The sequence below is a fragment of the Macrobrachium nipponense genome, chromosome 21 (genome assembly GCF_015104395.2).
Source record: "Macrobrachium nipponense isolate FS-2020 chromosome 21, ASM1510439v2, whole genome shotgun sequence".
NCBI lineage: Eukaryota > Metazoa > Arthropoda > Malacostraca > Decapoda > Palaemonidae > Macrobrachium > Macrobrachium nipponense.
In genome coordinates this window covers 74,240,885-74,268,198 of record NC_087212.1, presented here as the reverse complement: position 1 = coordinate 74,268,198, position 27,314 = coordinate 74,240,885, and the positions used below count along the sequence as shown (strand labels likewise).

At 37.5% G+C, this 27,314-nt stretch overlaps 1 protein-coding gene and 1 long non-coding RNA gene across 2 annotated transcripts in view; one reads left to right on the top strand and one right to left on the bottom strand.

Annotated features, from left to right (window-relative positions):
• LOC135198177 (uncharacterized) overlaps positions 1-26,657 on the top strand; it is a 183,573-nt gene extending 156,916 nt beyond the window's left edge. The window contains exon 4 of the long non-coding RNA XR_010310741.1: positions 26,548-26,657. This is a non-coding gene — a long non-coding RNA (uncharacterized LOC135198177). The remainder of the gene's footprint in view (positions 1-26,547) is intronic.
• Positions 3,584-7,502, bottom strand: LOC135198174 (trithorax group protein osa-like). The gene is given in 3 exon segments (XM_064225693.1): positions 3,584-4,414; positions 4,417-5,464; positions 7,382-7,502. Coding segments are annotated over 3 exon segments (1,758 nt in total). The 5' UTR covers positions 7,397-7,502; the 3' UTR covers positions 3,584-3,719.
• Positions 26,658-27,314: the final 657 nt, after the last annotated feature.

Genomic DNA, 27,314 nt, shown 5'->3' with positions numbered 1-27,314 from the left:
CAGACAGCCTGTTTAATGATGATCTAGCTCAGGAGGCCATCGAGTTCACCTTAAATGATGTTTACTGACATGGAACAAACAGCCTCCCAGGTCATAAAAACTGCTTTCAGGAGAGCTTTTATAAGAAGTAGGAGGTATGGGAGTGGGATTACTCCTTGAGTGGGATTACTCCTTGAAATTATCAGTATATTTATGGCAGCTATAGAACAAGGGAGCTTTAGCAGCCGCAGCCTGGTAACTAGTCTTGTGATGAATAACAGTATGTATGCTCTCAGGGTATTCAAAGGCACTGAGTACCAGACTGATTTACAAATTAAACCCTTGGAGGAGGCATGCAAGCTTCTCAATCTAAGCTACACTGGACTTGCAATAATGACTCAAAGGAGGCGACTTTCACCCCATCAGAACAGTGGGAGCATATATTAGCATTTTGCAAAAGTTCATGACAAGCAGTCACCACTGAATGACTTATCAGAGTTGCAGACGTTTTATATTAGGAGTAATATGCGTTTATCTAGGTTGAAGAAATTCATACGAATGATCGTCCCAAGTGACCTTAGCAGTTGTGATGCTAGATAATACTTAATCAAACAGTAATAAAAACCCAATGAAGTTAAAGATTTATGTAACAAGTGGTTAACAATACGAGACTTAGTGAACAGCAAAAGGGTGTTCTGAGTTACTGCAAATGCCTTTTTAAAATGATATAGTAACATAAAATCAAGCTGTCGGTGCATTTATTACTTGTTTTCAGTTGGCATAGATTGTATCCACTCACACGCGCCGCGGAAAAGTGTGAAAGATTCATAAAATAATTGCCGTGGTGAGATGTCAAAGCCCAACATAAATTGCAGTGCTGCAAAAACTTTAAGATATGGAGTAACTGATTTTTGCTCTTCCTTAATTAACAGGCTCTCAGAATGTTAAAAGGATAAAGCCGGCGCTGCCAGACTGGGAGCAAGTCATAGTCACACTGAAATTTACCCATCTCTATTCTGTAAGCAAAGTCAAAATAATGAGGAATCGTCGAGACCTACGTTCAGTCCAAGCGACATGGACCCATACGAAAGTAATTGTTTTCTTAAGCGAATCTCAGACCTCAAAAGGAGTTGATTGAGGATAAGCTCCCGTGACGACACCCAGGCCTTTATAAAGTGGAAATACTTCATTTACTAAACAGTTAACTTAGATCAGTGGTTCTCAATCGGGGGTTGGGGGGGAGGGGGGGATTTTAGTGTCATGGGAGGAAATCTGACCACATTTTGGTAGGCTCAAACTGGCTTTAGGACCACACAAAACGTAGTGAGCATTGGCCCGCACTACTGAGAGGTAATGCTGGGCTTTCTTTCCGCTAGCAATTGTGTTTGTGTTAGTATTTGTTTCATATTATTTAGAAATCACCTTTTGAGGCAGACATGGAAAAGGGGGGGAGGGGGATGACATTCTGACATATGGTGAAAGGATGTATGGGCCAAAAAAGGTTGGGAACCATTGCCTTAGATACTTGAGAAGATTGAATAAAAGGAAACATGATCATTCTTGTTCCACGTAAAGAACAGACATGAAATGAGTAGGGCCGTGGTAGAAGGATGGTTTCGAAGCGCGCCCTTTGTCACAGTTGAATCCCTTACAAAAAGATGAATAAATAAATCGATAACACTTCATTTAAATATTATAAATGGATTAATTTAGAATATTCTTTCCGCGAACCTCGAGTTGAGTTTTCAGGGAGTCTGTGGAAACATATTTCCTAGACTTCGTTGAAGAAACCGAAAGATAATATGGATCTATGGGGATTCCAGAATTGCTGCTGCCTTTGCAAAACGTTTTCCTAGCATTTATTGGAATGCTGCAGTTTTTGCAACTGAAAGAAAACAGTGGTTTGTTGGGGAATTGCTTTGCATAAAATGGTAAACATCAGTATTCCTTTCTGGAGCTTTTTTTTTTTTTTTTTTGCAAGGTGATGCGATATCATTGATGTAAGTTTGCTCGCAGATCTGTAAAAGATGTTTATTGTCCGTTAACTTTCTTGGCTGTAGACTTGGATAATCTTTTGCTCCTTGGGAACTCAAGGATAAGTGAAAAATATGCTTATTTGTATTCAATGATCTGTAACATTCAGTCATCCTTGATCTAAAAAAAACAACCTTAGTCTCAACGCTTCGCTTCGGGTCCAGAAGGGGTTGGTTTGAAGAAAATGTGACGTCATTGTCAGTAGTTAACTCTATTTTTTTGTGTGTGACTAGGTTATAGCCCTCATTACAACAATTCTAGAGTTATCGTTTTATGGACCCTTATGCGTCAAGGTCTTGATTCCTTCCAACTATTAGTGAGGCTAACTGGAGAAGAATGTTAAATTCCTTACTTCTGTCTAATTCACTCGTTCCTTGAAAAAATTCGGTTAGGTAAATGAAATGCATTTATTCGTTTCTTTTCAATATTCCTACTGCATTAGTTAGTTATAAAAGGCTTGTTAGCTAGACCGCAGTTAGAACATACAAACTCGCTCTATGTCTCCAATACGCAGGCACACACACACGCACACACACTCACACACACACACACACACACACACACACACACACACACACATATATATATATATATATATATATATATATATATATATATGTGTGTGTGTGTGTGTGTGTGTGTGTGTGTGTGTTTGTATTATTTGGGTACAGCTTTTCTCCTAAGAAATTTTCAGTTCACACGTGCCATTTACTTCAAAAACAAGTACTTTAAAAATTTCATATAGAATTAAAGTGTTGCTTTAAAGTGGTAGGTGTCGCGTTTGCATTGACATTCAATAAATATAAATGTGCATGTATACACACACACACACACACACACACACACACACCACACATATATATATATATATATATATATATATATATATATATATATATATATATATATGTATGTATGTATGTATGTATGAATGAATTAAGCTTTAAATAATTTTAAGCTGATTAATCAATTTTAATTAATACATTTTCGTAAGGTTCGAACAGATAAAGTTTAATGCCTCAGATATACCGTGTATTTATAAGAAAAACGTATCTCAGCATGACAGACCTCTTTCAGATTTGATCAGCCTTCTGTCTGCTCTCCAACCACTCCAACTCCCTCATCATTGTCATGATAATCAAGAGGGAACACCTATTATTCATTGCATAGTAACTGCCCACCAATGACAAGGAAATCGTAAATGTTATTTAACTCTCCTTTATATCCCCGCGTGTAAAGTTATCAAAGGCAAACAAACGACTAGAAATTTGGATTTGATTCCTTGGGTCATTAGGAACCGATTGTTTTTAATCTTAGTTTCAGTAATCAAACATCGTACGCGCCCTCCACCACCACCCCCCATCTGTGTAATATACGTATTCTTTTAATAGCAAATTTCAAGTGCGTGAAAAAAGCCAGTGAAAATATAAGCCATGGCACGTGGTTTGTAACGCTTAAGATATCTTACACTTCATTTTAGTTGGGTTTCTGTGGCTACTCTTCATTTAATCCAGGAATTTCCTTTAAGTCAAACATGCAATATCTGTGAAGGTTAAATGATAAACACAAGTGGAAGAACATTTTATTTACAGTGTCATTTATCACAGTCTATATACAGGAAGACACCCAAAATGAGCTACCAAAGAACCATTTTTGAACGAAGGTCATGAACATAAATAGCTAAAAGGTGTCACAAGCATCATCTCTTATGGCTCAACGGTACTAGTTGCAGGTTTTTTGGTCTGCACAGGTGTCGATGAAGCTGGCAGAGTTCTTGGTGGGGAGGCAGGCCTTGACCTCAATCCCCTCACTGGCTGCTGAGGTCGGAGACGAGGTGTGAACTGCTGGGGCACAGATGGCTGACCACCGAACAAAGCAGGCAACTGCTGCCCTTCAAATTGCTGGGCAGCAAATCTTGGGTCTGAAAAGTGTTGAGGGATAAAGGACTGCTGACCAAACTGCTGTTGGGGAAACTGTTGTTGGGGGAACTGTTGCTGAGGAAACTGTTGCTGAGGAAACTGTTGCTGAGGAAACTGTTGCTGAGGGAACTGTCCCTGAGGGAACTGCCCCTGAGGGAACTGTCCCTGTTGGGCAGCAAGCAGCAGCTGTTGCTGACGAATTTGCTGGATCTGCTGAGGAGTCAGCTGAGGCAACTGCGTCTGGCTAGGGAACAACTGAGGTTGAGGAGTTGCAAATCTATTAAAGCCTTGTGGAATCTGGTTTGAGAAGAAGGGATTCTGTGGTTGTTGTTGTTGTATAAACAGTGACTGTGGTTGTTGTGGTGCAAATGGTGACTGTGGTTGTTGTGGTGCAAATGGTGACTGTGGTTGTTGTGGTAAGAATGGTTGCTGAGTTTGTGGTTGAACTGGATGATTTTGCACAGAAGGTTTAGGGAGAGGAGAGTTCCTGCTGGCAAGAGGGATGTACCGTGAGGTACAATAGGATTTATAGGATTCCCTTTAGCAGCTTCCTCTGGTGATCCATCAACAAAACCATCCTGGTTCCTGTCTTCAGAAAAACCATCTAAAGCAATATTGACTGGACGCTGTGGTCGCTGAGGAAGAGGTTGCTGTTGTGGGAATTGTTGATTGAAGAATGGGGATTGTTGAGGAAATTGTTGTTGTGTAAACTGTGGCTGTTGAGGAAATTGTTGTGGAGGAAATTGTGGTTGGTGGGGAAATTGCTGGGGATTAAACTGTGGTTGTGGAGGGAACTGTTGACCTGGGAACTGGGATTGATGAGGGAAGGGTTGATGAACGGAAGTTTGTGGTCCAGGCGAAAATACTGGTGGCTGTGGCCGCCCAGAGGAAGCAGGGCGAGGTAACTGTGGCTCAGGACGAGGACGAGCGCTGTTGAACCTAGATGGTGGCGTCTCAGTTTCTGGTTGTGAAATGAGCTGAGGCTGGGGCTGAGGTCGAGGGGAATGCTGGGGATTCGAGCGTCCGAATGGTCGAGGTCGAGGAGAAAACTGAGGTTCGGGTTGTGACGAGGCAAATTGTTGTTGTGTGAACTGAGGAGCACCAAACTGAGTGGGAGTTCTTTGAGGGAAACGAGGCCTCGGAGGAAGAGATGGAATTCTGGGAAGTTCTTGAGGGATTGCAGGAACAGGAAGAGGAGTTACAGACTGCGGCAAGAGATCTGAATCTGCCTCAAAGCCAGTACCATTACCAGCAGTATATTCTACAATCTTCAGCTCTCCAAACTCATCGATGAAGCCGTATTTACCCTTGACATTTCCTTCATTATCCCTGGTTTCAATCTTGAAGGTGCCATCAGCCGCTTCAAATCCGTAAGTGTAAGTACCATCGTCATTGACTTTGTTGATTTGCCTCAGAATAGGGACAGAAGTGGTCGTTGAGGTGTTTGTGCTTGGAGTTGTCTCCAAATCATCAAGTGGTGCTTCAGTTGCATCTTGACCCCATGAAATTGCCGCTAGGCACGCCAGTAACACCTGTGAAAGGACAGAATTAAAATTTAAAATCTCTCTCACAGCCAGTATAAAATTTCAGTATCATCTACCAGATGTTTTCATGATTTTGTTCAAGTATAAAATCTTTTCTCGAAAAATGCTTTAAAAATTATCTTAAAATGAGAATATGTGCAGGAAAGACCAAATACTTGTTATGTTTTCATTTAAAAAAAATCTGTTCAAGTGATGAAATTCCATCAGATTAATAAAGGTATTCTTTTATTTTAAAAAAATATATATACAGCCACAGTTTGGTGCTATGTTATTCTGTATCTTAATGAGCTTTATTTCTGCCTCCAGACATGCTTCCCAATTGAGATCTCCCTGAGTGACTGTTACAGACTAAATTTCTCTCGTAAGCAAGTGTAATCACAGTTATGTTCTTAACCAATCTTGCATTTTATGTCAACGTGCAGACCATTACTCAGTTTCCCAGAAACTTAATATGAAGTAGTTCTGTGCTCTCCTTTAAACAAAACTGAAGCTTGGCAGAACTTTGCAAATTATCAGCCCTTTAGCGGAACAGCCAATGGAGGGCCTGTAATAGGCAGTCACGCATTTCTCAACCTTACCAAAAAATCTGCGATTAGATTTTTGCAACATTTAATTGGTGGATGAATTACTGTTTCAGAAGAAGGACGAATATCTGTGTAACTCATTATAAAGGCGAGTATCCGTTTGCATATAATATAACTTGCTTCTCCTCCAAGAAAAAAATAAGACATAAGTTAGGTGCGCTTCTATTTCTGCATTCCCACGGTATCTTTCGCGGTATCGGTCCCTCAAGGTGAGAATATCTGGGGGGAGATTGACTTTCCCAGAGAAATTCATATAATATGAATGTTAATCAAGAAAATTCTAGTGTCCGTGGCATTACTTTAGTCTATTATGCGATAACGGAGAGCTTTAGATATTTTTCTTGCCTCGAGAGTTTGTCATATATGTAACCTGCTTGAGTCTTATCGGAAACAAAAAACTTTTTTTTCTCCGGTAACTTCATCGAACACAAGAGTATGAAAAACGTGTAACTGATATTGACTTTTAATTTTAACGTGTTTTTTAGAATATGAAATACCTCAGTGTGTGTGTGTGTGTGTGTGTGTGTGTGTGTGTGTTCTTCAAAACAAGCAGCTATAGTTTTTCTGCTAGGTAACCGATAGTTCTTCGGTTAGTATGTTGTGGTAAGAGTATTCATTTAAGAATTGCAAGGCAAAAGTATATGAAAAATAGATATAAAACTAACACGTCCCCAAATGACCGCTAATTCTGAAAGGCTGGAATACTGGTTTGTTTTTCAGCAATACTAATGTTAACATTAATTAGAAAAATATATTTTGCCAAGATCTATGGATTATGATAACTCCGGTAATTAAATTAGTGGCCACCAATATGTGTAAAATGTACTTGGGAGAAAGTAAATCATAATTATAAGACATTTGGAATGAACTATCATTTTTACAGCTATTGTTTTTATTACTGTTGAATATTAATATTGAGTTGGTGAAGATATTAGTTAAAATAGACCTCCAAAAGTCAGCACTGCTCTTACAATCGACAGTACAGAGAAAAAAACGTTATTTCACAAGATAGGTCACTGTAATGTACAAACAAAACGAGCACTGCAGATGTTGATCCAGCTTAACAACAATTGAGAAAACTTCTGTCTGTATGCGATATCCTGACGCCGAAAGGAAACATTTAAGTTCAAAAGTGTCCTGTTTCGAATTCCAAAAGGACATTCAACACCGGCTTCAAGGCGACGCACTAAAACAGTATCCGAGGTAATAGCTGATACGTTAAACTGGCCTTAAGCCGCCAACACGGGCTCTTGCTCCACAGAGCAGCCCGTAAGTCCGAGTACAGAGAGAGAGAAAAAAAAAGAGGAATAACAACACTCACGAGTTTGTATCCCATTCTCGAGCTCGTACTTGTGACGCAGTAAGAAGGAAAATGCACCGATCTTGAACGTGATTTGAGCTTTTATACGCCATTGCCGAAATGACCCTGGAGACGGACCACACCCCTCCCTTATTCCAGGAGCCTCAGAAGGGCGAACGCTGAGTTGGATATCCCCGGAGCCTCGTGCCTCCGCCCTAGACCTCCACACTCGGGCTCCATGAGCAATTTTGTAGCCGAAAGAAGGCCGTTTGCTACAAGGGAAGAAAGGGACAGTGATGTCCAACAGAAAATTATGAAGCGCTTCTAACAAAATTCATCTTGCCTAACGTATCAATCATTTCGCTCCGGTGATATTTCCTCGCGAATTGAATCTATTATTTTCATGAATCTTGGTCTTCTTTTGTATTTTATTTAAAATAGCGCCCTTGCTAATCGCAAAGCTGACAGTTTTTGTCAATATCAGCATAAATGTAATTTGCATCATTCATCAATAGAACTTGGCTTTCATGCCTAGTCTAATTAATTATTAGGGCCGAGTACGCAGGGCTTACTCTTGTCCTTCCAGCTAATTGGTAACACCATCCTTTGACTAGTAAGACGATGCCATTGGCAGTAATTAGTACTGAAAAGCAGAAAACCCAAACGAGGAAGTAATCAGAGGAGTGAATATTGATTGCTCATGTCCTTATCTTAGTATTCTTAAGTTTGTTTACGGGATTTGCGACCTCTTAGTAGAGAGAGAGAGAGAGATTGTGTAAATTAATGCAGAACACATGCACACTCGCGAGAAGGGATAAGAAGTGACATCGAATACGTAAGTGCATTCACAGAGACCTAAAGAAATGGTCATCTCTGTTAACATTAATACCATTCGCTGAAGATGCAGTTTATCTCCCAAAACATTTTTCACCTGTTCTTTCTGCTGAACAAATTGCTTGTAACTCTTGGCAATGAGGTACGGTACATACAATGGACGAATAAATCCAAGAGTATACGTTAGTTTGAAAGAGAAAGGAATCTTGACAGAGCGTTGGCTCTAGGGATTCATTTTGACCTCTTTCCACATCTTGCCTTTAGAGTGTGAAAACCGGAGAGTGATGTAGGTCGCAAATGAATTGCAACAATGTATTAGTTACCGAAATATAGGTAATGCGGTCCTTCGCTTGTTGCCACCGAATGATTGTAAAATTGCCAGTGTCATTGCATTATTTCAACAGGATTTACGGCATCCCAATGAACTACCAAATTATTGTTATCGTGTGGTCAGTCTACTCAATATCGTCAAAGGAGAAAAACTGTTTTCTAGTATTATTTTTCAGCCCAGCCTCTTCTACCTGCAGTGAGCATTATTATCTCGTCACGAAAGGTGCAACTTGATTTGCAGTCCTCCAAAATGTTGAATTATCTCTCTTCCTTCTGATTGAGGGAGAAAACCTTTCGAATGACCCTGTCGTGGATCTCTGTGCCTTCAGTTTTGCTACACATGATTTTGTTTTTTTTTTTTTTTAGGTGTTTGTTTGTTTGTACTTAAAATGTCCGCTAACACAGTCCTCTTGCAAAAGCATGCTTGTTTTAAGGCAGCCACCAACACGAAGATATATATATATAATATATATTATATATATATATATATATATATATATATATATTATATATATATAAATAGCCATGTGAATGTATATACATATATATATATATATAAATATATATATTATATTATATATATCTATATATATATATATATATATATATATATATATATATATATATATATTTGTGTGTATATGTAAGTGTCAGAATGAGTTGAAGTTATTTTGCGTTATGCGCAGCTGTTCGTACTCCCCGTATACTGCCCTCCTGCAGCGTGACCTTGCTGCTCGTTCACCATAAAAAAGAAACCCAGCGAATGTCCTTCTAGATAATCCTCCACATGACGCTACATCATTTCGATTTCCAAAGGAGAATGATAAGAAAGAAAATAGTTCTTCCAAGATCATCAACCGCATCAAACGATCATCATTGACACCTGCGGTGTGAAACCGATTCTCTCTGGTAATCTTGTTCTCAGGCGATCGAAGGAGAGGGATTAAGCGTGATGTAAACAGGCCTTTTCTAACACACACACACACACACACACACAAATATATATATACACGTATATACATATATAAATTTATATATATACATATATAGAGGCACATTTTCTCAATTGCTTTGTCTGATAGCCAGGTGTGGCCTCGACAATTTTCAGTGTTGACATACCTTCTTCCGGTTACCTTTGGAATACAGTAATTATTCCTCTGGTGCCATTAACTGCGATGAGTCGGTGTAAGTCGCCAGGTTTCTTTTGTCCGTGATCGTAACAAAATGATCTTAACCCTGATTACACTAGAACAATATCCGAACTATTTCCAGTCTTACACTTACTTTTTGTGCTAGTGTGTGAGCATACCTTGTGATTTGGTACGGTAGTCATGTCACTCACATCACTAACAAGAAGAATTGGGTTCGAATTCGAATTCAAGCATCCTGATAGTAAGCATTTGAGATACGCACTGTCAAACTGAGTGAAGGGCATTGGTCTTGCACAGTGGTCCCTAAACTTGACCATATCAAGGACCCCCAGATATGATGAGACCCACCCGAAGACCCCAGCCAATCAAAAGTTATCATTACCATACCGGGATACCCATGACAGCGTAATACATTTAATATTTGCATATTCCTGCACAAAGCAAGTATAAGTCAATATATAAAATATTTTCAATGTTGGTTTATTGCATTAAATTCGACAGAGAGTAAAACTGGTGAAAACTGCAACAATTTTTTTTCTGGAGTGGAAAACAATATAAAATTTTTACTTGTGTCGCGGACCCGCTAGGGCCTTCTCCTGGAACCCCAGGGGTCCGCGGACCCCAGTTTAGGAACCACTGGTCCAGCAGCTTCAAAACAAAATGAGCGCTGAGGTCTGAACACAGGGGAAATAACTTTATACACACACACACACACACACACATATATATATATATATACATACATACATACATACTACATATATGTATGTATCTTTGTATGTAAATATAACTGTCACTGGAAAATGCATGAAAGACATCAGTACATCCAATCACAGTTTATAGGGGCCGACGACGTTTGTCACAGTCACATTGTCAGGGCTGAATTTCACGATAAAATAACTTGAAAACTTACAAATTATACATAAAAAAAAAGTTTAGACCTACCCAAACTAAGCCAGAGAGTAAACAAAACATCTAAAAAGTAATCAAATTATTAATTAGGCGATTTTTTTTTTTTGCACTTCAGCTTTGCCTTACCCCTCTGTCTTTTTTTTTTTTTAGTTAATCTTTGCCATAGTTGGGGTAGGTCATGTCCATGTCTTAATGGTGATTATATCTTACATTTTTTATGTTTATTTTATTAATGCCATGGCCATTTCTTATTAGTAATATATTTAAAAAAATGTTTATATTGTTAATGCGATGTCCATATCTTATTAGTGATGTATTTTACATTTTATTTTATTTTATTGATGCAATGTGACACTGTGAAATGCCGCTGGCCTCGATAAACTGGGATTAGATGTACTGATGCCGCTATATAACCTGTTTATATATATATATATATATATATATATATATATATATATATATATATATATATATATATGTATATATATATATATATATATATTATATATATATATATATATATATATATATATATATATATATATATATATATATATATATATATATATATATATATATATATATATATATATATATATATACATACATATATATATATATATATATATATATATATCATAAAACTTTCAGAATAACAATCGTAAACCGTAAATATGCTAGCAAAGTCTTTCATAATTTTCTTATACTTTCTTTTCAGCCATTCGTAATCCTGTCGTTAATGCTATACTCATATCCGTAGTCATATTTTGTCTTGACATTACAAGCCGGAGTGACTTTCCCATCGCCTTTCCGAGAAAGTTTTCCGATGAACATCCGTATCATTACCAGCTAAGAGTGTTTTCATGAGGAAGGAGAGCTGTCATTCCGGCTGATGAGATTAGCGAGTCGTTGATGAATGATCGGTGAACAGGGGGAGGGGGTGGGACGCCATCGGTCATTCTGGGAAAGCACAAGACGTCAACGAGTAAGTCGCCACGAATAAAAAGGAAAATTATATATATATATATATATATATATATATATATATATATATATATATATATATGATATATATATATATATATATATATATATATATATATATATATAGTATAGATGTAGATGTAGATGTAGATGTAGATGTAGATATATATATATATATATATATATATATATATATATATATATATATATATATATATATATATAGTGTGTGCGTGTGGGTGTCTAGTGCGTGTCATAGTGGCGCTATTAGAAGAAATAACGAAAACGAGAAGCAGGAGGGAAGACAGCCATTAGGGCGTGGTGGAATACTATCTTCTTTCGTCTGAGGGAAGGTCGAATCCATCGAATCCTTGGGGAGGAGATGTGACCGCGCCCCAGTACGTCTTGTATGACACTGTGACACAGGAATAGGAGTCCCCACTGCGTATAAGTTCTCGCATCTTTCAGGTGAAGAGACAAAGTTATAGTGCTGCCTCATCGTAGAAATTGTCGAAATACCGTGACGAGAGTCAAGAGGAGGCGTCGCCGTGGAACGAAACCGACCATGAAGAAGAGCAAGAAAAGAAGAAGAAGAAGAAGAGAAGTTTTAGGGCGGGGAAGGTCGTAGCAGTGGAGGTCAAGGGTTGCAGGCGGGAGATGATCACGGAGTTCCCCGAAGCTTTCAGCAAAAACTCAACTCGTCATGGCTGTTACGTAAAAGATTTTGCTCATCTGCTTCTTCTGTCTGTTAATAACCCTTTTAATAAATACGCTCTGACCTACCAAATGTCAGCGGACAGTTTCGCGCGATTCGTTCATTATAGCGAGGAAGATGTATAACACAAGGCCGTGGCGATCACGTATCCTACCTTGGGTATTCCTCCTTCGTGGCGTCTGCCCCACCTTTTCTAGCAGATTATTGACTCATCCTGTTTCGCCCCTCTTCTCTGTGCGAAAGTTCCTCTTCCTAGGGCCACGCCTCTTGCCTTACCCTGTGGGCGATTAGGCTGACCATTTCGCGAAGTGGCGCCATGCCAGTGAACGCCGGTTTTAATTCAAATGCTTAACATCGTATTTATTGTTATTCTGAGACAGTAATAATGTATTAAATTGCGAGACAAGACGCCATAGAATATAATGTCCCTTGTGAAAAAAGAACATGAATAGCAAAAAGATGTTTTCAAATACAGATAAAAACCAATGAAACCAGACCACTCAGTAAGTGGATAGATATTCATGTACCAACGGAATTTGAGATCCGTCAGAAAAATCTGGGGAATGAGGAAAGCCTCCGCATCGTGTCGTCAACTCACAGGTTACAAAATTAAGCTATTAATGTCAAGTAATTGCTTAGCAAACGTTCACCAAACTTGTTCTTTCATTTTTCTTCTTTTTGTCGATTTTTAAGAGTGCCTCATTTGAGTGGGATGAAGAACTGATTGATGCTTATCTAACAAGATGGTGAAATTGCCTATGTGCCAGTGATACTTATTTTGCCTTTGCTCGGGAACTACTCCCATCTTATGGGAAAAGGCCTCCTGTTGAAATAATATATTCATATTATGTATATGTGTATGTATATGAAATAGGTATATATATATATATATATATATATATATATATATATATATATAATGTAATATAATATAATATAATATGTGTGTGTATGATGTACGTGTGTATATGTATATATATATATATATATATATATATATATATATATATATATATATATATATATATATATATATATATATATATATATTATATATATCAGTATTAGTCGTTTATTACGGGCTCCTAACAAAGGCGAGCATTGGTGGATACGGCTTCTAAAACTAGGAAAAAAAATATGCATAAAAACTATACCTTTCTGTTGCATAATATCTTCTATAGATTTTGTGAAAACAAAAATAAGGAAAACTAGAATTACGACTGATGGAAGTCGTAATCGTAGCAAGAGAAAATCATTAAACATAAAATTCCGCCGACGTGACAGTCTAGCATAAACCTCCAGTTGCAAGAAGGGCTTATTTTATGTACCCCAAACCTGTTAAAGCACTCTTGTTCAAGGGAAATGACGTTGAATCGCAGCAGATAGGAAATCGTGATATATGAAGCCGTCCTGTCATTACGGGGCACATGAAAAAATCTTCATCTCTGATATTGTTTTAGCATCGTACAGCATGATTTCTGATGTTATAAACAAGATACAAGCTATCGAATCCAGAGGCCCTTAACATCATAAACCATGCTGTGCGTTGCAAAATCAGTTTCAGAGATGAAGATTTTTCGACAGTAGGCCGGGTCTCCAACCATCACGACCTAACTGTCCTAAAGTCTATTATTACAAAGAGAACTGTTCTCTCGTTAAATATTTAACTCAGTTGTGGTCAACTCAGTTATATGTTGCCTAGCTTTCCCTTTATGCATACTTTCTGGTTTCTCTTAGTATTATGCTTTCATTTCGCTTTTTGAGTCTATCTGTTTTCCCTTGGCCTCTCTCTATCTTTGTTCCCGTGGCCTATCTTTGAAAACGATGTTTAATTAAACTAATTTTGTCCTTTGATCATTAAGATAATTTGCATGACACATTTAGTGGGCCTAAATTGGACTTCTGATTTTCAGCAGTATACTCTCTCGCATACATAATATGAATGAATATTTAAATCGACAATATATATATTAATCTGTTTTATTTGATTATTCCCGTTATTCATGTTTTATTAGCCATGTCCGCCTTCCTTCTTATCCTTTTCATAATTGCTTAACATAATTTACTCAGTCAAAAAGCAATCATAAAACAATCAAACGAATATATTTCAGTCTTTTATTTTTTATCGAATTCCTTGCATATCATCCTGTTTCATTTGGACACGTTGGAAAGCTGTGGGAGTCAAAACTGACGAATACATTAAGAAAGGCTTACTTTCATTAAAGCTTTCTTAGGTTGATCTTTCTGTAGCTATTCATTTTTTCTAAATAGAAATTAGAATTATTTTCACATGTATACCTAGACCTACTACCATAAGAATATTATAATAGCTGAAAGGATAAGAAATATGAAAGGCGACGTTCTCGTTAAAGTCTATTTCATATGTTTTTTTTTTCCTTTTTTCAAGAAAAACCTACTGCTTTAATCAAGGGTTACTCTTTGACGGCTTCAACAATCATACAAGGTGTAACACGAGTGTATGCACATATTTTGGATGAAAGATAAAGTTTCTTTGAATAGAAAATATTTTATAAACATGCATTTTAAGGCGTCCGTTGTCGGTGCGGGGAATTTTAAAATAACCGTTATCATTAGTGATGCTTTGACGCGATGGAGTTCGTAGCGAGAACGAGAAGTCGGATCGAGTCGCCTGAGATGTAGAAGAGAGCAGAGGTGGCGTATAGGAGTGATGGAGGGATTAGGCCGATGTTAATAAAGTATCTCCCCATAAAATGTATTCCTAGGTTTTGAAGAAAAAAAAATGCATGCAACATTGAAACTGTTTCCCTCCCTATCCGTGGTATTCACTGGCCACCAATAAAAAACAAAACAAAGAGTAAGCCTAACTGAATCTCTCATCCATCAAAGATAAGTTTGCTTATTCATTAGACACCTATCAAAGATTTCAAGTGTAGATTTAAAAATCTCTTCCTCTCCATCTAAAGTATTCATCAGACACCAGTCATAAGGGTAGAGCTAGTCATGATTCCTGGTTCAGCAATGTTGTGACGAGGCACTAGAATTCAAAATTCACAAATGAATGTTGCTCAGCAACATTTACACTACTGTATTGTCTTGCTCTCTTGTGATGCTTCGAGGTGTTCCACCTCTAGACCCATGTTCTAAACTTTGCCGTTCTTTAAACAATTTGATTCATCTATGTATGATTTTCTTCAGTTTATTAAGCTTTCTTGATATCTCTCCATCAGGAACTTGCACCGAATGCAGTGCAATAATTGTCTCTCGCTCATCGAGGGATGTTTCTTAGACCGATAAATGACATTGACATTGGATTCCCGTACACATGATGACATCAAAAGCAATAGAGTGAGGTCGCATGGTTCACCCTGTTAGGTTATCGTTTTTTTTTTCTTTTTTTTTTTTAAATTTGATAGCATTTTTTGAGATTCTAATGTTTTCTGCAAAATTAACAAATGGAATAGTTCAACTACCTTCAACTTAATATTGAAATGATAATGTAAGGACTATGTTTATGCGATACTACTAGTGATAGGTGTCTCCTATCTATTTGGTAATGTATATCAGTGGTTGTGATATGACGTTTTTTATCACTTCGTTTCGTTCACGTCAATTTTGCTATATGGAAAATAGTTTTACACAATAACATAACATGATGTTCTAAAGATATCAGTGACTATTTTTAACGTCATTACATATGATTTCTTCCATCTTTGAAAAGAAAAATAGATAAATAAGGCATGAATCGTGCGTCAGGCAGGTGAACGAAAAATTATGCAACTCTGCCACCAGTTTTTTGGCCGACAGTACATATTCTCTTTCTCGCTACTTCTCTGTTTTCGTGGTTGCTGAGGCAAAGGGCTTTAAAGTTTCGTGCAAATATCTGAGCAGCCACACACTTCCCGGAACGCGTCACCTAAATCTCAGTTTGTAGGGTTATCGGAATGGAATGGAATATAGAGTTTAGGCCCAAGCCCTGGGACCTATGAGGTCATTCAGCGCTGGAAAGGTTATTGAGAGTAGGTAGGTTTGAAAGGTGTAACAGAAGGAAAACCTCGCAGTTGCACTATGAAATAATTGTTAGGAGAGGGTCGATAGCAAGATGGAAGAAGGTAATATGAATGGAGGTATAGTAAAAGGAATGAAAGAGGTTGCAGTTAGGGGCCGAAGGGACGCTGCAAAGAACCTTTACTAATGCCTACAATGCAACCCTGAGGTGCACGTAGAATCCGAGACTCTTACAGGTATATTCTTCATGGAATTTGTTTGTAAATTTATTGACGAGCAAGTATTATGGTATGACTAACCTTCTATGTAATGCATGAAAGCATTTCCTTGCATCCTATGCCTAAGGGACGGAAAAGTTCCTTCATGATTAGCTACGACTGGCGCTCCTCTCAGATCTTCATTGTCGCCTTATGGAACTTAGGCTATACCGAGGCATAGAGGCCTGTCCCTCTTCAGTCCTAGAGTTTACCGCAACCTCTTTTATTGAATGTAGGTGAATAGGTTGTCCCCAGAACGAGGTTCAACGCTGTTATAAGTAAGAATACGATATATGTCGAATATTTCGTTTTTTCGTTTGGAAGTGTATTTATGTCTCAAGTAAAATTTTGTAAACACTGTTGTTTGAAAAGAAATCGAAAGGCCAATCAGTGCTGCCACCTGATTGCTTTGAAAGCAAACTGCCTAGCTGTAAACAAATGCGATTTTAAAGACAATATATTAAAATTGCAGTTCATGAAGAGCTTATGAGATATGTCCCGAATAGTACCACTACGATAGTCATGAAAATACTCTTGGAGAGGAATTACAAATGTTTTGTAAAGGGTTTCTGGCAATGATGAAATAACCATTCCTTAGCTGCAACGAGTTTCTCTGTCTCTCTCAAACGCGGAAGGTTTGTAATCATCTAAAAGGTTTGAATTAAGTGTATTTATGTCATGAAACGGAATAGTCTCGTAATTGCGACCTCAGGGTTACTTTTCAGGAACTTCCGTTCGGCAGATCAAGGCTCTTGACATCTCAGAAACTGCAGTATAGTATTCCAAAACTCAGTCACCCCACTTTCATTCGCAATCCCACGAAAATAAATGAAACTTTGTTGGTAGTTTTCAGAAGTTGAAGATATAATTAGCGTGTGAACGCCTTATGCGCAGCACTTTCCAAGGGGGGGAAATCAAATATATACATATATATATATATATATATATATATATATATATATATATATATATTAGTATATATATATATATATATATATATATATATATATATATATATATATATGTATATTGTATGCAGTGGAATTTCGATGCCAATAATTTAAGTGAAGCAAGATGCGATAAAAATAAAAATACCGGAAACTTACATTGACTTATTTTTCAATAGTTCCATATACTTTTCAACTGAAATCAAACATTTCTTGAAAGAATAAAGCAGGCATTTACTGCATACAAGTATTATGTAATATAATAAAGATACCTTTATTTTACTTAAACAAATAGTATACTGTAGAATGGAAGGAAAACAAAATGATGTAGTTAAATGTAATAAATGTAAATATATATATATATATATATATATATATATATATATATTATATATATATATATATATAATATAATTTTTTCCAGAATTTCAATGGGGGCAAGTGTGTCCCCTGCCCCTTCGTGCAGGCGCCCATGAGTCTGCATATTCTTTTCTAAAGGCTATTATGAGAGAAGTAATTCATATATATATATATATATATATATATATATATATATATATATATATACATATATATATATATATATGTGTGTGTGTGTGTGTGTGTGTGTGTGTGTGTCGTGTGTGTGTGTGTGTGTGTGTGTTATTCATGCAGACTCCAGACTTAGAGACACAGAAAGTGAAGTATGAATTTACTTTAATTTGCACTCATTAGAACCACTTGGACCATCCATTCCTTTCCCGGTAACGGCTCATAAGGTATGAATATCGATCAGCGTTCAATGTCTGCATCGCCTTTAATCGGAGACTTGAAAGAGATTTCCAAAAGGATAACATTACGATTTCATCATCAGGAGAATGCGGAAGCGGGATGAAAACAGGAAAGTTAGTCAATCAGAGACGACATCCTTTTGAAATGATTTTCCTTTTGAAATGATTCCGGCAAAACGGATGTTTATATACGCTGAGCAGTTCGAGTTTATGGTATGACTGTAAATATTGCTAGGGGACGAAAAATACCTGCTGACTCTTCAATCCTTCAGTATTTACAATTTTATATGCAGCGTTAAAAGTATTTTTATTTTTAGTATTGGATATTCTCAAGTAGGTTGTTTCACCTATTTGACTTCCTCCTTAAGAATTGTCGGCTCCAAGGATGTCCATAGGGGTACCAGTGACGCCAGTGTACCTCGTGCGGTGCACTGTAGGCATTACTTAAGGTTCTTTGCAGAGTTCCTTCAGCTCCTAGCTCTAATCCCTTTCGTTTCTTTTACTGTTCCTCCTTTCATATTCTCTGTCATCTTCCTTTCCACCCTAACAATTGACTCATAGTGCAACTATGAGGTTTTCCTCATATTACAATTTTCAAACCTTTTACTGTCAATTGTCGTTCCAGCACTGAGTGACCTCATAGGACGCAGTGCTTGGCCTTTGGCCTAACTTCCATATTCAATTCCAAGGATGTCAGCGTTTCAGTTTTCGGCTCAAATCCCTTGGCAATCTCTTACTGCTGCCAGGTAGCTAATTCGTTGCTTAATTCAAGATTGAGGTTTGCAGCTATACGTGTCCTTATAGCTCTGTTTCCACAAGGGACTCAATGGGGGATCATTAGTGCCTTAGATCCTTAGTTTTCCTTCTGCGCAACAATAACCATTCCCAGGTAAAATAGAGGACAGACATCGTTGCCTTTGTGTCAGTTATTTCATATTTACGCTCGTACATTTTTGTGACGAGTAGTAATTTCACGTAGCGGGTTGTGAGCTTGAATGAAATTCCTATGCGTAGAATCTCCATTTGTCAATCAACTCTCTAACATAGTCAAGTAGGAGAATAACACAAGTCTATAAAGGAGCTCATGCACAAACAAGCATGAAGCGCGTGCGAGCGTGCACATATACATACTCATAATTATATATATATATATATATATATATATATATATATATATATATATATATATATATATATTTTGATCTGTATGTATGTACATATGGTGAAGCGGCGCTCGGTAGTATAAACTTCACCTTGAATGGGGGTGGAAAATCTAGTTCGATCATAAAAGTATTACAGAAGAGTGACCTTTACCTATCTAGATAATTATTTATAATTCTATAAGGTCTTTTTTAAGTGCTTGCAACTTTCGATATCATTATATGCCAAAACCCAAAGCTACGTGTATCTTTAGCTCTTTCATTTCCTATCTGTGGTCTGACATTCTATTCTAACCCCGATGGACAGAATGCATATATATATATATGCATGGTGTCCGTCAACAGAACATTTAGAGGAATGAACAATTTGAGCATTGCCAATCGACTGCTTTTCCATTAATATCCTGATGCCAGCGACCATCCATGACCTCGTCCAATAAACCAGTCAGTGTCTATCAAATCAGATCGCACAACTAGGAAACTTTCAGGCTTGGAAAGTTCCCCTTCAAAACATTGCGACTTAACGAGGACAGGTGCTCTTGAAAGGTCAGGTGTTAATAATCTGCCAGAAATAACGAAAGAAGGTCGTAAAAGGTCAGAGACAATGACGTACTGGTAAAAGCGAGTGACTGCGCGTTAGTTTAGCCGTTCCCAGAGTCTGAACTCTATTATTATTATAATATTTCCGGCGGGGTCCCACATGTAATATTATATTGGAATGTGCATTATGCCACTCCCTTGGTTAGGTTAGGTTTGGTTAAGGAAGGGAAGGTTGGTTAGGACGTTCCTACTTTTTGAGGAAGGTGAAGGGAAGATCCGGCGGTTTGAAGGTAACCCTGGTCAGGCTAGATCAAGGATATATATATATATATATATATATATATATATATATATATATATATATATATATATATATATATATATATATATAGTATATTGTACTCCTTTTCTCTTTTTGATGGACGTGTTGCCAGCCAGGTAGTCTTTCGATTCTCGGCAACCCTTTGTCTTGACCCCCAGCTGACTCCTGTAGTACCCATTCAAAACTGAGTTGATTTTGGAGGGTCAGGCGGTATCAAACCAAGGACCTTGCTAACATGATCTCGTTGCTCTGATACTGAGCTACTGCACACACGTATATTACAATTAAGTTTGTCCTCCGTTTTTAGTACCGATCTTTTCATGCCTTTAATTTATAGATAAAAAAAAAAACAAGAAATAATAATAAGAGAGAGAGAGAGAGAGAGAGAGACGTTTACTGTTGCATTTTCATCAGGTGTAGTCCTTTGGGTGTAGTAAATAATATTGTCTAATTATTGTCTTTTGAAAGTTGCATAAAAGGTGTTATGATTATGAAGTGTTCTGTGTATGTATACGTGTGCATGATGTAACAGTCCTATTAATTCATACTTGTTAAAAGGGTACTACGATTTGTTCATGTCAAAACAGGAAACGAAAAGACATGCAGTACGTTTAAGAAGGTGGTTTATTATTATTTTTTTTTTAAAGGAAATTTCCATGTAGTGACAGTTTTACTGCCATTCTTGTGCAAGTGAGATTGCCGGTTTGATAAGTTTCTCGGGCTGTATTCATGGCGAAGGACAAGGAGACTTTCTCCTGAGGAATGAGAGAGCTTGAGTGATGACCCTCGGTCCTGCCGCACCAGGAAAGAAGACTTCAAGTCCTCGGAACCACACCCAGTGCCAGACGCCCAAAAGTGGTATCCTTGATGATGGGTTAGGCTACTTAGCACTGTTTAGTAGCCACAGCATCGTGCCGTTTACATTGTTATCAGGGTCACACCGAGGCTTTGTAGCCAAACGGTGTACCAGCACTTTTACTTAATAGGTCTGGCCATAATTGATGGCTACAATTATTGATATAATCATAGTTTATCTCTTGTTTTACTAATAATTGTTTTTCCTACCTTCTTTCCATGTCACTGAGTTTAGCATCAGTATCTCAACAGATCTGTAACTAAGATTGAAATTATCGCTTCCTAATATATTTATATGTGTCGTGGGTAAAGAGAGAAGATATTGTCACATTGTGTTTGCTCCGTTTCGGCATAGCCAATTTGGCGCTGCCGTTTCGGCTTGGCCGATTCGGCGTCTGAAAACTAATAGCACTATTCGGCGTAGCCGTTTAGGCGTCAGATTGTTTCGACGTCTTTGTTCGATTAATTTTTCTAGAAATGCAACACGTCCTTTCTGAACTTTATTCAGAAAAATAAAACAGTAAAAATTTTTATATTGGGAAAAAATATAAATTTTATTCACTTAGAGAATAAAGGATCCTATTAAAACAATAATGGGATAATGCGAGTTAAAAACTTGAAATGAAAATACATTATTTAGAAACAAAAATTTAGTACAGTTTTTTTTTAACCTTAGGAATTAATTTTTCATTTCGTAATTATGAGCAATACCCTTCAGGAATTCAATAGGCTCTGATGACTCAACTTCCATTACTATTTTTTTTTCTTACATCAGCATTTCTATATTTCTTTAGCTTTTTGGGAGGTGGATATCGAGCGATTAATTTTTCTAGAAATGCATCACGTCCTTTCTGAACTTTCCTCAAGGCATCAATAAATTTCCAGATGGAAGGATGATGCATTCCTAGTTCGAACTGTAGACGTCTATTGGCAGCTTCAGCGTGATTGTTAGTGCGATCTTCATCATTTACAGTGCGTTCATAAAGGTTCCAGATCTCGGGAGCAAACATAGGGTTCATTCTTGCATTTCGACGCCTATTCTGTCGTCCAATATAAGTGTCTTCGAACCAATGGAACAAGGGTATTAGTTCGTCTGGAAGACCCGCTGCTAGTGTATCCATGTATTCGTCCATCTTTTCTAATGGCACAAAGGCGAGCGCCATAATCATTTTAGCCCATAACGCAAAGTCCGAGTCGGTTTTATAGCGATTCGATAAACCCAATGAAACAAGATGTCTGTGCATGTTTTGGGCTAGATGGAAAAAACATCCCTTAATTCGAGCGGTGGGAAATGCATCTTGAAAGGCATGAATGGCAGCTTGCTCAAAATCACAAATTATAGAAACTGCTCTCAAATTTGGTTCGATGGTTTTAAGTAACTCAAATAAACGAGAATAAGTTAATCTTTGCTTGTTCGGAAGAAGAGCATAAACTATAGGAATAACTCCATCATGCTTCTTAGCCGATATAACATATACTTTATGAAAAAGACTTGGCGCAATGGTGAAAGTTCCGTCGGCAAACCAAATTTCTGAGAAGACTAAATGCTGAAGCCAGCTTATTCTTCCAAATATTAAAATTCTATTACTGCCTTCTCCTGTGTCTCCCAATAGGAATTTTTCTTCCATACCCAGTTGGGGAACAAACAGTGTATAGGACTCGGGTATAACTAATTGGTCCAAATGAGTTGGGTTAGCTGGCGCTTTGTTTAATAATTCTCGTTTCCTAGTAATAAGTTTTCGCATTGCAGGCAAGTCAGGCCCTATGGCTAAAGCTGCTTGAGAGGCGCCAGTTAAACATTCATTTACTACAACGGTTGGTGGCTCCAGCGTTTCAGCACTTCTTTTTCTTAATATTTGTTTTCCAAACTTTCAACTTCTACTTTTGCAGCAGGAGGGGTTCAATGGGGTATGTTGATTCAACTGGCGAATCACTTTTCCATCCTTCATATGTAATCTTACTTTACACCGATCTTTCTGTTCACATCGCCTGAATTTTAATTCAAAATCACTCTTGCTCGTTGCATCAAAAATAAAAAGGTATCCATCGTGAATCACTTTGCTTCTTCCACGTTTTGTTAAAATATCTCCTTCCATTTCGTACTATAGGGCTTAGACGACTGAAAATTCTAAAGCTACCAAAAAGTTAAAAAAAAAAAAAAAAAAAAAAAAAAAAAAAAAAAATTGTTGTTCATTGTTCAAACAATTGTTTTAAAACGAGAGCTAATTGCGCTATGACGACGAAGTATCTATTTGATGGCTAAATGTCGTTTACAGCGACAAAGTATCATTTGACGCCTAACAGTCCTCTCCGCCGAAAATTTCTATATGCCAAATCGGCTACGCCGAATCGGCCAAGCCGAAACAGCGACGCCAAACGGGCTACGCCAAAATGTCTCATTCCCTGTCACATTATCATGTGATGCTCCTTCCACTTGAGCGATACCTAAAACAAAATTAATGACAACAATTTCATTAATTTTCCATTAGCGGGCTTATATCACAGCTGGTTAACTAAATTCAACTATGCATTATTACGTAATCGTATGGACAGTATTTTGCCTGATTTTGCTCGTTTTATCTGCGGATATGAAAGCCTTCTTGCATTAAACTAGACACCGCTAGCATGAGTTCATCTGTGGTCCCAGACTTGTCCTATGGTTATCTTGTGGCCAGGAGATAGAGCTATGGTTTCTGTCATTATCCGCATCAGGTGCTCAGCATTTTCCCGCATACTGGGCCTCAGTATTTTGAATCTATGATTTCAGAGTACGGCTGTGGTGATCCCGGAATTTGTTTTACGTACTATTTACGGAGATATTCTTGCTGATGATTAATTGTATGGTCATCTATGACTCGTGAATTGTTAACATACAAATTACATTCAAGCTTGTCTCACTTCTTATAGATAGAGAACGTCATTAACAGCTGAAGTTGCATTTTTTGTCAGTTGCAGGTGTTTCTGTTTGGAACCTGCGGCCAGAATAGGATAGGTTCATGTTTTTAAAGGTGGTTCTTGTTACAGAATTTACAACAGGATGCAAACAATTCATTCTCTTTACGGCGAATGGCATTTAAGTACAGACTCTCTCTCTCTCTCTCTCTCTCTCTCTCTCTCTCTCTCTCTCTCTCTCTCTCTCTCTCCGGTTTTCTTGAAGGGATGAGACCGAGTTGAGCGTGGGTGTCCGAATCAAACTTGGTCATTGGGAGACACAACAAGCCTGCTTCTTGAAACGATACAGGTTGAGTAGTTGATATTGGAAAGGATGGATCAAACCATTTGTCACTTAATTTGCAAATTTTTTGAAAGCTTTTCTCAGGATGAAAGCTGTTTCGATAAAGAAACCAGTAATATAGCGAGGAAATTAGAGGACCTCCGAAAATAGCATAGAGTTAGCCTGTGGAGAGAAGAGGCGTGCAAGAGAGAGAGAGAGGGAGAGGTTTGGAGGTTGGGGCGTTTTGGGGGGGGGGGGGGGGGGGGGGGGGGGGGGGGGGGGGGGGGGTGGCTGTCGACGACAGTCAAACGAGTTACAGTGTTCCGTGTATGATACCCATGACTTAAGTAACGCATTTCCCAAAACATTCTCAAAGGCGGTTACCACATGTGCACGTTTTGTGGAATCCATCTGCCAAACTTTGCTCTAGGTAGCCGATATGAACGGTAAAACTCGGTTGCCAACTTCAGAGTTTGTTCTGCAATAAAAATTACGAATATATACATACTTAAAAATTTTGTCTGAAAATTCGTTTCCTTGATTTTGAATCTGTCCCTTTTGTACTCTGCGGTGTTAACCTTTCATGTAAATGTTCGTAGGTTAAACTTGTATTGGTCCATATTCTAAAGAAAGAGGAAAAAAAATGGTCTCAGTTCGCTGGTATGTGATGGATGACCCGTCTGCTGGATGCAAATTCACAATTTAGTAATCACACCGAATTAAAACATCACTCTGAGGGAGTCTGATGAATGCCATTTCTGATCGTTTTTAATTCAGATCAAGTTTGATGACACTTCGAAACAATTTAAGACAGTCTGAGTTGAAAAGAAAATATTGTTATATCTTGCTATATACCCTTAACATAAACAATTATCATTTATTCCATCGCTTTTCTCTTAATCATCAGCTTTTCTAGATTTTAATTGGGCTTTATTTTCCTGTTTTGCTTCCTAATTGCATCGGACTTTAGCAAAATATTGATTAAGGGCTTTTTTATATTAGTTAATAAACCTTTAAGAGCAATGCCGTGTCGGCTATAATGTAGTCTTCCTCACCTGAGGATTTTTTTTTCTTTTTTTTTTTTTTTTTTTTGCTAAGCGCATCTTGCCCCTTTGTAGGGATGATCCCTGTCGCTAAGGACTCGCATCCTTGAAGAAGGAATGCAGGAAGTTTTTCTGCTTTAGGAGGAGGAGGGAAAGAGAGAGAGAGAGAGAGAGAGAGAGAGAGAGAAACATTAGCTATGGTTGAAACGTCCGACCTTGAGGTACGCCGCACTATGTAGTACCCCGAGGCTGACCGATACTGGAGGCATCTCGGCTATTAACTCCTAAAAGATTTAACTTATAATTAGTTAGGGTAGGGGAATGGGACCCAGAGGTCAGTAATGGTGGAAACTAAGAAGACGGAGAATGCTGATGTCTTTCTTCTTAGCTGCTTTCATTTTTTGCATTGTTGTATAATAAGTTATCAAATATATTCATTCGGTAAACGAGAAGCGCTCAAAGGATGTCTACTCCGTCAAATATACCGAATTGTGATGCACAAGACAGCTCCAATACACAGCAGCCAAAATATCAGGCATTATAACTTCCTTCTCAGGAGAATTTAACTACATATATTCAACGAGAGACCACCCTTTCATGAACGATAATTACGAAATTAAAAGAGTAGTAAACCATATCTAACGATAAGTAACCTTGAAATTAATAAGACCTTTAAATAGATATGGATGGGTAATCTTGGAACAAAGATTTCTTTTTTAAGATGAAATTAGTGACTAAGCTCCGTCCGTGTGGGGCGTCTTTTCATTACGAAGATAAGTCACGCTCCCTGATTTTAATGGTTTCCGTGTCCAGACTTTGATTAAATGTTGACGTCACATAACACACACACACACACACACACAAATATATATATATATATATATATATATATATATATATATATCTATATATATATATATATATATATATTTGAAAGTTATAATGTGTGTGGGGGACGTTGCTTGTAGTCCAGTATTTTTCAGGTTACAATCCTGAACGTGCTAGAATGGATAGGTACGCCCATTAAATCCCGGTGTCACTTTGTACCTAACCAGTGAATTTTACACTTGGTAATCTTTGTTATTTAGAGTTGGTGGTGTTAGTGCGTTTGTCTATGAACTCGGGTTGTTACTGTCGAGTAAATCAGCAATATTTATTCCTTCCAGTGTGACCGCAAGTTACCGGGCGTCATCTGCAGCCTGAATGAACAATACCGGATGCGGATGGGGTGAAATTCGGCTGCGCAGTTTGTTGTGCAGTAGTATTAGGAAGTGGTGAGTACCGTACCCATTGGTTTTCTTCAAAATGTTTTAAGTCTCTTTTCAAATATTAGTTGTGATCATCATCATTATCATAATGGTATGAAGATGCTCGTGTTCTGATGGATATTTGGCGTACATCTTTGATGCGTGTTTGGATAATACAACGGTTATTACCCTAAAAATGGTAAACATGCTTTTAGGATCTGCATTGTGGTCCACTTATTTGCATTTCAGAATTTTTTCGAAGATAGTTCATCTTTCCTGTACTTTCCCGAGTGAATACCTAGCACTGAACTCCATTTTATGTTTTTCTCTCTCTTCGATGGTTTTCAACATCGGATATTAGATCCTTGTGGAAATAATGTTTCGTTTAATAATACCTGTTGAAAAAAAACGACCTAACTGAAAACCGTAGCATATAGACTTCAGAATTAATAAATTGCGTCTTACATTAAAAGAAACAATATACTGTAAAAGCTTGGAACAGATATATTATATATATATATATATATATATATATATATATATATATATATCTACATACATCGAGCTATAAATGTCCTTTAATATCTAATTCACTCTACCTCGGAATTATATATTTTCATATATGCTTAACCGAAGGGGAATTTATTAGGCGATAATAGAATTGTCGGCGCCCAGGCGCAAACCTA